We start from the raw sequence: 10,344 nt of genomic DNA, 5'->3' as shown, positions 1-10,344 counted from the left end.
AGGGACCATTATGATCCTTAAAGTCTATGAGTCCAGCACTTTATTCACTACCCCTTTTGCAGGTTTCTGCAAAATCCAACCCGGAGTTCTTTGTTTCTGCTCTATCACCCATATCATAGCAATAAAGTTGAATTAATTGGCAGAAGCATAGTGGGAGGCCCTGGGTAATAGCGGGAAGTATTTATTCCTCCTGGAAACTTCCACGTTTGGCACAAACATCTCAACCAGAGAGTGCTGCCTTTGGGCAACACTGATGGTGCCAGGGATATCTTCTGTGGCCAGTGTCGTGGTGTTAGGTGTATTAGGAAGCGCCATGGAAGGGGCTCCAGGCACAGCTATAAAGACCAGAGAAAACCAGGCCACAACGATATGGACTATACACTAGGAACCAAAGCTGCAACCTGCTCAAGGTTACACCAACTTTTTCCACAACCCGTTTGTTAATATTTTCTATCAAAATGCTATCTCTGCAGGGAGGACTGTTCTGATCACTAGCTACTCTGTCCAAGGAACGTTATTGCGAGGAATTGGCATAGCAATCAAGTCAGAAAAAAGAAGGGGAATAGAAAAGGCATTTGAGGAAGGTGGGACTAATTCAATACTCCTGGTTGAGAGAAGGATTAAATGTTCTATTTCTCCAAATTAATCTCAACCATCACCGCTTCCTACCTGAATCATTCCTGTGAAGGTCAGACACAGGAACTAAAACTACAGGGTGCATAGGGACAAAGTGTTATTTTCTGAGATTTACTTCATCTCTTAAGAGGTACCTGGGTTTCTCCTTCATCTGCTGATTGTCCTTCAGTAGCCGGGGATGATTCCATTGATTTACTGTCGGGGGAGATCACAGTGCGTGGAAGCACCTGGGGAGGTCCAGTAATTACAGTTGTGGGGACCCGACTTCACTGAGACTCAGTGACCCCCCCCAGGTTATAAAGCAAGAGTTTACGGGAGTTTCCACTCACAACAGACTCGCCATGGAGTAGATACTGATATCTCCCCAGTTGGGGCTTTTCTGGGAACAACTCTCCCCGACTGGTGTCATTGCCTTGGGAAGGAGAATTGTTGATGGGTCTGGCGCAAGGACACCTAGGGGGCATGGAGATGGCACAGTGTACAATTAAAAGTCAAATAAGAGACAGAAGATTCTGAAAGTCCAGAAGGGACGATTGTCATCATCTCGTCTGACTACCTGCATAACACGGGCCAGAGAACCTCACTGAGTCATTTCTGCCAGACAGCCTGCACAAGGCTCAGCTCTCACTTGGGGCAGGGATTGTTCCTCACCGTGTGTCTGTGCAGCACTCGGCACAGCCTCCCATGGACTAGGGGGCCGTCTCTCTCTCTCCATGACGGTGCTGGGCCAGGTGCAGCGGGGCCCTGATCTTGGTTGGGGCTACTACCATGAATAATCGTTTATTCTGAGTGAGTGTGAGGCTGTGGTCACAGAGTGGGGCAATTTTCCTTGTGCTGCCGTGGTGGTGGTGGGGGGGTCCCTTTTCAAAAGCTTGGGAAACCGCTGCTCAAAAGCAGTTAGGACACTAGATGAGGATCTGAGTGGAAACGGGTTTATTTGCATTAGTGCAGAGGCATTTGAGGGGCAACGGAAGGGTAAGAACTGCACCCTACAGTCAAATCATCGAACAGGGCAAAAGCAAATTCCACCGGAGCGTGCTGTGTTTTTCATGTTCAGGCTGAGATGGGTGAGAGCACGGGACAGAAAGCGTCAGGGCAGTTGTCGTGGTGGGTTTCTGGGAGCCTAGTACTGGGAGATAAGAAAAAAAGAAACATCCATCAGGACCAAAATACAGTGGGACCCCAATAAATTATCATAGATTTGAAGACTAAAAGAGACCAATATGAACATCTACTCCGAGCTCCTGCATTACACAAGCGAGAGAACCTCACCCAATAATTTCTGCATTAAGCCCGTAACTTCTGTTTGAGCTAGAGCATATATTTTAGAAAGATATCCAGTCTTGACTTAAAGACGTCAATCCACCACTTACCTAAGGAACTTGTTCAAATCGCTAATTCCCCTCCCTGTTAAAAAATGCACCTTATTTCTAGTCTGAATTTATCTTGCTTTAGCTTCCATCCATTAGGACTTTTTATGCCTCTGCTAGATTAGACTACTACCAGAAGTCTCTTCCCCGATATAGGTAATTATATGCCAGGATCAAGTAATCTTTTAACCTTCTCTTGGATAAGCTAAATAGATGAAACACCCTGAGATGCTTTTTTCCAGGCTTTGAATCCATCCCAGGGCTCTTCTCCAAAACCCTCTCCAATTATCTCAACATCCTTTCTAAAGTATGAACAGCAGAATTAGACATAGTGGGGCCAATTCTCTGCTGATGTAACTTCATTTAAAGTTAATGGAAAGTTTGGTCCCATATTCCATTGCTGGCCTCATCAACTTCAGCTCCCTGCCACTATAACATTGCAGTTGCTAGGCTCTGGTGAGAGAACCTCAGAGCAAAGGTAGTTTCTGATTCATAGATATCTAGGGCTCCTTTGTTATTGTGGAAGGAAAAAACAATGTGTTATTCCCATTCAGATGACCTGATGCACATTTAATGTAATAGCAAAGGACTCAGCCAAAGCATCCTTCATAGGAAACAATTTACCCTGTGTGCATTCTGAGTGATTTTAGAGGACCCTCTGAAAGAGATTTCATGGGTACCCAAAATAAATTATGGGACACTTTCATGCCTCTCTAGTGGACTTGTGAGAGAAGAGGTCATCCTCCGATAAGGCCGTGGGAAATTGTCATGAGGTCCCTGCTGCCAGCTCATTGTATATTCTAGAATTTCTGGAACATCTCCCAGCTGCAATAAATTCCAGGTGATTTCAGAGGAACTTCTTGCGAAATGTTCCATGAGTACTGAAGGGAACTGCAGAGATGTCAACATCCCATCACCCCAGCAATCTCCCATAACCTCCCTGGAGCTACTGTGGGCTCACTAGGAGACTGTTTGAGGTAACGCCCAGCAGCAATGACTTCTGGGTGCTGCAGAAAGCTTTTTGTGTTCTGCGTCGTGGATACTGGGGGGTGGGGTGGGAGAGGAGGTCAACCTCCCGTAAGCCCTCTGGAGCAGTTGGTGTTTCCAAAGCGCCTTTGCAACATTGGAAAACACAGTCAATGCTCCTTACCTGGCAAATGTTACCAGACAGCAAACCAGTGAAAACATGGTTGATTCACTGGATCTGTGTGAAGACAAATGACATGGAGAGGTAATCGCTGCCACTTCCACTGTTGCCTTTAAAGCTGTTGTCACTTATGGTATTGCTGTTGAAACTACCGAAGCCCAGCAAGCTGCGGAATATTTATGATGTGTATTTATAATTATGTATCATTGAGTCATTTGGTTATCAGATGACTCAGGGAAGCTATGGACTATTTAAACCAGCTGGGGATCTGGCCCCAACATTATTCTCATCTACTGCAGGAAAGGAATATAATCCTTGCAAAAGTTCATACTTCCAAAGGCTGCATAAATTATTTCAACACACCGAATTGATGAGATACAGGGCAACAGAAGTTGCCTAGAGCATTTTGCAAGCAAATGGTTAGGCTGATAGTGAGCAGCGATGCAGGATACTCTTGAGGCAAAATATGATAGTCAGAAAGCAAAGATACCTGTTGATACTCACCGCTGACTAGAATTGGTTGTTTTGCTACAACAGAGAGAAAAATTAGGAATGCACACTGTTCAACTCCCCACCAGGGTAGCAGAGGTTGTAGCATCTAGTAACTTAAGAATAGGCCAAAGGAACTGAGGGACACTTCATGCCTGTCCAGTGGACTTGCAGGAGAAGAGGTCATCCTCCCAGGAGGCCATGGGAAATTCTCATGAGGCCCCCAGTGGGGATGGGGATGTATCCCAAAACTCTTGGGATATCTGCCAGGTGCAATGCATTGTGGGTGTTTGTCAAAGACCCTCTTGCAAGATATTTCATGGGTGGCCAAAGGAATTGTGGAGAGGATAATGTCCCATCAACCCTGGGAATCTCATATAAGCCGACCAATTATGTGCTCACCTGGGGACCCCCTGATTAACTCCCAGTAGAAGTGCTTTCTGAGTGATGCCAAAAGGCCTCCTCTGGCCTGTCTCATTCCTACCCCGGGGACTGTGGAAGAGGAGGTCAACCTGCTATAAGCCTCTGGCGATTTTTATAAGCCCTGTGGAGTGGGAGGACTTTCCATGCTGCCTTTGCAACATGGGCAAACGCAGACAATGCTCCTGGCAGGCAAATGTAACCAGACATCCAACTGGCTGAAACGGGGTCCATTCGCTGATGTGTGTGGAGCTACAAGGCATGGGGAGGTAATGTCTGCTACTTACGCTGTTGTCATCAAAGCTGCCATCGCCTACGTTGCCAGTGTCTACGCTACCGCAGCCCTGCAAAATGGGGAATATTTATTATGTGTAATGTGGTAACACCTGTAGGAATCCAACGGCTATTCCATCAGTGGGGCGATGGACAATTTATAGGATGTGGGGATGTGGCATACTGATTCCAGTGCTTCTCTGGACAATTTACACCAGTGGGAACCTGACATTGTTGATTTTTCTGAAGCTACAGTAAATTTTTTCAACTGGGGATCTGCCCCAACATCATTCTCATCCACTGGTGGAAACCAAGAGATAATCCTTGGTAAAGCTCCAACATCCCAAACCTGTAAATATGTTATACCAAGTCCACCTGATGAGATAAAAGGGGTCAGGACGGCAGTAGCTTAGAGGGTTTTGCTAACAAAGGGTTGGGCTGTTAGTGAGCAGCGATGCAGAATACTATTGAGGCAAAGCATAACATTCCGATAGGAAAGATAACTGCTGATACTCACCGCTGACCCAAATTGGTTGTTTTGCTACAAGAGAAAGAAGAGTTAGGAATGCACACTGTTCAACTCCCCACCAGGGTAGCAGAGGTTGTACCATGTAGTACTTTCAGAATAGCCACATCAGATCAGACCAATCAGCCAATCTACCCATATTTCCCTCCCAGGGGAGGAGCAGAGGAATGGGTGCCCCTAGTCGTCTCTCCCAAAAAGGCCCAGTATTCCAGTGCTGGCCTCATCAATGCCATAGACATAGGAAATATCTCCTTGTTGCTACTCTAACATTTTAGCTCTTATGCTATGCTGAGATCCCCTCACAGCTAAGTAGGTTTCTTATTCACAGATATCTGGGTCCCCTTTATTATTCTGCAAGAAACAAGCCACATGTTACTCCCACTCAGATGACATGATGCAAATTTAATCTAATAGCAAAGCAGTTGGCCAACGTACCCTGGATAGGACACAATTTACCCTCAGTTCCTAGGACGGTTCCCAAAAGCAGTGCATTTCGGAAGGATCTCTTGTGAAATATTTAGTGGGTGCCCAAAGGAATTGTGGGACACTTTGTGCCTCTCCAGTGGACTTGTAGGAGAAGAGATCATCCTCCCATGAGGCCATGGGAAATTCTCATGTGGCCCCCCAGTTGGGATGGGGATGTATCCCAAAACTCTTCGGATATCTCCCACATGCAATGCCTTGTGGGTGATGTCAAAGACCCTTTTGCAACATAATTCATGGGTGCCCAAAGGAATTGTGGAGAGAACAACCTCCCATCAACCCTGGCAATCTCATTTAAGCCTCCCAAATATGTGTTCACCTGGAGAACCTCTGAGGTAGCTCCCAGTAGAAGTGCCTTCTGAGTGATATCAAAAAGCTTCTTCTGGCCTGTCTTATTGCTACCCTGTGGACTGTAGGATAGGAGGTCAAACTGCTATAAATCTCTGGAGATTTTCAAAGGCCCTGTGGAGTGGGAGGACTTTCCATGCTGCCTTCGCAATATGGGCAAATGCAGCCAATGCTTGTCGCAGGCAAACACTACCAAACATCAAGCTAGCTGAAACAGGGTCCATTCCCTGATGTGTGTGAAGCTACATGGCATGGAGAGGGAATCTCTGCTACTTACGCTGTTGTCATCAAAGCTGCCGTCGCCCACGTTGCCGGTGTTTACGCTACCGGATTCCTGCAAGATGGGGAATGTTTATTATGTGTATTGTGGTAACACCTGTAGGGCTCCAACAGATATTCCATCTACCTGGTGGGGCCACGGAGAATTTAATGCATTTGTAGATGTGGCATATTGATTCCAGTGCTTCTTTAGACAATTTACACCAGTGGGACTCTGGCCCCATTGGCCGGGCCGTCCTTAGGAATTCTGCGGCCCTAGGCAGTCCCCCCATGGGGGGGCGGGATGTTGGGACCCCAATCCTCCGTGGGGGGGAGTGGGTCCCAGGCCTTTAATGGGGGGGCTGGCTTGGGGGGCAGAGGGGAACCCCACTCCAGCACTCACCAGTGGTGCAGCTGGGACCGGATCGCTGCATTCCTGCTGCTGGTGAGTGCAGGCCCAGCCCGGCTTCAAAACTCAGGGGAGTGGGGGCAGGGCTGGTCAGGAGAGAGAAGAGGAGGGGCTGGGGCAGAGCAGGGGCAGGGACCCTGGGGAAGAGCCAGAGCAGGGGCTGGAGCAGCGTGCAGCTGCATAGAGAACCAGGAAATTTGTTGCCCCACATTTCCTGGTGCCCTACGCAGCTGCGTACTTTGCGTATGGGTAAGGACGGCGCTGCCCGTTGATTCCAGTGCAGCTATGGGAAATTTACATCAACTGGGGATCTGGCCACAAAAATCATTCTCATCCGCTGGTGGAAACCAAGAGATAATCCTTGGTAAAGTACCGACATCCGAAGCCTGCAAATTTGTAATACCAAGCCTGACCTCTGGGATAAAAGGGGTCAGGATGGCTGTAGCCTAGAGAGTTTTGCTAACAAAGGGTTGGGCTGTTAATGAGCAGTGATACAGAATACTATTGAGGCAAAGCATGATAGTCCGATAGGAGAGATTACTGCTAATACTCACCACTGACCAGAATTGGTTGTTTAGCTACAACAGAAAGAGAGGTTAGGAATGCACACTGTTCAACTCCCCACAAGGGTAGCAGAGGTTGTACCATGTAGTACTTTCAGAATAGGCACACCAGATCTGACCAATGTTACCCAGGGTTCTTGCAACCCAAAGCTCTTGATAACTTTTACTCTGTGCGAAGTGGTGTCAGGAAATAAATCAGGGGAGACACAGCCGTCCGACCGATAGATGGCTGGCACAAACAGAACCACACGAGAGTGCTTTCACTTAAAGCTAAACTTTACTTAGTCTCAAGTACTTACACACATCCGCAAGGGGTTAGTAACACACCCCCAACCCTCGATAATTACCAACACTGAGTGTCTCTTGAGTGGCACAGTGGCAGCCCGTTTGCCCGTGAGGAACACAAGCGGCATCCAGAGGGAGGGACCAGTCCTGAAGAGTTCCCCCCCCCTCCATCTCAAGCTTTTCCCCCTTCTTAATACATTAGTAATAGAATGACAGGTTAAAGAAACTTTGTTAATAAGCAGTTTCAATGATCAAGCAAGAGGTTCCTTCTGATTATTGATTAACCAGGTGTGGGTTTTTCCAGAGTTTGCAGCCTTGAGATGCCAATAGACATTCCGGGAGCATATCCTACTCTTTTGAAATGCATGTATCAGGAATTTTAACACAATTCTGATCAGGAAGGACGCGGGGTCAAGTTGCCCTTGCTGTAGCACCCAAAACTCTCCCCCCCGCACCGCCTTGGTCAAGCTGAGACTGCTGAATGGCCAATTTACAGCTTGCTGACTAGGTCGCCTTTAACAATAAGCCAGAGTGGTTTCAGGCACTTTACTGATTTGCCAAAGTCTCCCCATACATCCAATAGGCCAATCTACCCTGATGATCCTCTCAAGGGTGGAGCGACACTAGTCCTCTCTCCTAAAAGGCCCAGTATTCCAGTGCTGGCGCATTAATGACATAGACATGGGTACTATCTCCTGGTTGCTATTCTGAAAGTACTACATTGTACTCATGGTAACATTTTAACACTTATCCTATGCTGAGATGCCCTCCCATCTAAGGAGGTTTCTTATTCACAGATATCTGGGTCTCCGCTATTATTCCGCACGAAACAAGCCACATATTATTACCTCTCAGATGTCATGAGGCAAATTTAATAGCAAAGGAGACAGCCAAGATACAGTTGATAGAACACAATTCACCCTCCCTTCCTAGGACTGTTGCCAAGAGCAGTACATTCCGTGTGATTTCGGAAGGATCTCTTGTGAGAGATTTAGTGGGTGCTCAAAGGAGCTGTGGGATACTTCATGCCTGTCCAATGGACTTGTAGGAGAAGAAATCATCCTCCCGTGAGGCCATGGGAAATTCTCATGAGGCCGCCAGTTGGGATGGGGATGTATCCAAAAACTCTTAGGATATCTCCAAGGTGCAATGCCTTGTGGGTGATGTCAAAGACCCTCTTGCAAGATAATTCATGGGGGCCCAAAGAAATTGTGGAGATGACAACCTCCCATCAACCTAGGGAATCTCATTTAAGCCTCCCAAATATGTGTTCACCTGGAGACCCTCTGAGGCAGCTGCCAGTAGAAATGCCTTCTGAGTGATATCATAAAACCTCTTCTGGCCTGTCTCATTGCTACCCCGGGGACTGTGGGAGAGGGAGGTCAACCTGCTATAAGCCTCTGGAGATGTTCATAAGCGCTGTGGAGTGGGAGGACTTTCCATGCTGCCTTCGCAACATGGGCAAACGCAGCCAGTGCTCCTCGCAGGCAAATGTTACCAGACATCAAACTAGCTGAAACGAGGTCCATTCGCAGATGTGTGTGAAGCTACATAGCATGGAGAGGTAATCTCTGCTACTTACGCTGTTGTCGTCAAAGCTGCCATCGCCCACGTTGCCGGTGTTTACGCTACCGGAGTCCTGCAAGATGGGGAATATTTATTATGTGTATTGTGGTTGCACCTATAGGGCTCGAACACATATTCTATAGACCAGTGGGGCTATGGATAATTTATAACATCTTGGGATGTGGTGTATTGATTCCAGTGCTTCTCTAAACAACTTACACCATTGGGAACCAGGCCCCGTTGGCAGGGCCCGTCCCTAGCAATTCTGCAGCACTACGCAGCCCCCCCATGGGGGAGGGGGGCGTTGTGGAACTCTAGTCCTCCAGGGGAGGGAGCGGGACCCAGGCCTCCAAGGGGAGGGGGAGTTGCTTAGAGGGCAGGGAAGAACCACACCCCAGCACTCACCAGCATCACGGCTGGGACCGGATTCCTGCATTCCCACCGTTGTTGAGTGCAGACCCAGCCTGGCTGCAAAACTCAGGGGAGTGGGGGCAGGGCTGGTCATGGGAGAGAAGAGGGGATGGCTGGGGTGTGGGGGGCAGGGACCCTGGGGAAGAGCCAGAGCAGGGCCTGGAGCAGCGTGCAGCTGCGTAGAGCACCAGGAAATTTGTTGCCCTACATTTCCTGGTGCCCTACGCAGCTGTGTACTTTGCGTATGGGTAAGGACGGCCCTGCCCATTGATTCCAGTGAAGCTACGGGAAATTTACGTCAACTGGGGATCTGGCCACAAAATCATTCTCATCCACTGGTGGAAACCTAGAGATAATCCTTGGTAAAGCACTGCCATCCAAAGGCTGCACGTTTGTAATACCAAGCCTGACCTCTGGGATAAAAGGGGTCAGGACGGCAGTAGCCTAAAGGGTTTTGCAAACAAAGGGTTGGGCTGTTAGTGAGCAGTGATACACAACACTCTTGAGGCAAAGCATGATAGTCTGATAGCAAAGGTAACTGCTGATACTCACCACTGACCAGAATTGGTTGTTTAGCTACAACAGAAAGAGGAGTTAGGAATGCACACTGTTCCACTCCCCACTAGGGTAGCAGAGGTCGTAGCGTCTAGTAACTTCAGAATAGCCACACCAGATCTGACCAATAGGCCAATCTACCCTGATGTCCCTCCCAGGGGAGGAGCAGAGGGGTGAGCGACACTAGTCCTCTCTCCTAAAAGGCCCAGTATTACAGTGCTGGCCTCATTATTGCCATAGATATAGGGGTAAAAGCTCTCTATTGTGTTTCTGAAAGTCCTACTAAGGGCTCATGGTAACATTTTAGCTCTTATGCTATGCTGAGATCCCCTCACATGTCAGTTGGTTTCTTATTCACAGATCTCTGGGTGTCTTTTATTATTCCACAAGAAACAAGTCACATGTAATTCCCACTCACATAACACAATTGACCCTCCCTTCCTAGGACTGTTGCCAAGAGCAGTGCATTCAGTGTGATTTCGGAAGGATCTCTTGTGAGAGATTTAGTGGGCAACCAAAGGCACTGTGGGATACTTCATGCCTGTCCAGTGGACTTGCAGGAGAAGAGATCATCCTCCCATGAGGCCATGGGAAATTCTCATGTG

General features: G+C 47.9%; 1 protein-coding gene across 12 annotated transcripts in view; it reads right to left on the bottom strand.

The window, feature by feature from the left end:
• Positions 1-1,554: 1,554 nt before the first annotated feature.
• The window catches only part of LOC123351422 (uncharacterized PPE family protein PPE40-like), a 38,192-nt gene continuing 29,402 nt past the window's right edge, over positions 1,555-10,344 (bottom strand). For 8 of the 12 annotated variants that reach the window (XM_044990752.1, XM_044990758.1, XM_044990757.1 and 5 more), the window contains 8 exons: positions 9,737-9,760; positions 8,790-8,846; positions 6,914-6,937; positions 5,970-6,026; positions 4,853-4,876; positions 4,350-4,406; positions 3,658-3,681; positions 1,555-1,765 (listed from right to left, as the gene is read on the bottom strand). In XM_044990752.1, the coding sequence (XP_044846687.1) occupies positions 3,664-3,681; positions 4,350-4,406; positions 4,853-4,876; positions 5,970-6,026; positions 6,914-6,937; positions 8,790-8,846; positions 9,737-9,760 (261 nt within the window). In that variant the 3' untranslated portion in view covers positions 1,555-1,765; positions 3,658-3,663. The remainder of the gene's footprint in view (positions 1,766-3,657; positions 3,682-4,349; positions 4,407-4,852; positions 4,877-5,969; positions 6,027-6,913; positions 6,938-8,789; positions 8,847-9,736; positions 9,761-10,344) is intronic. The other 4 variants (XM_044990762.1, XM_044990760.1, XM_044990759.1 and 1 more) reach the window with 4 other exon arrangements.

This window comes from Mauremys mutica, chromosome 17, assembly GCF_020497125.1.
Source record: "Mauremys mutica isolate MM-2020 ecotype Southern chromosome 17, ASM2049712v1, whole genome shotgun sequence".
Taxonomy (NCBI): domain Eukaryota; kingdom Metazoa; phylum Chordata; order Testudines; family Geoemydidae; genus Mauremys; species Mauremys mutica.
The sequence above is the reverse complement of the archived record's forward strand: the minus strand, read 5'-3'. Positions and strand labels throughout refer to the sequence as shown.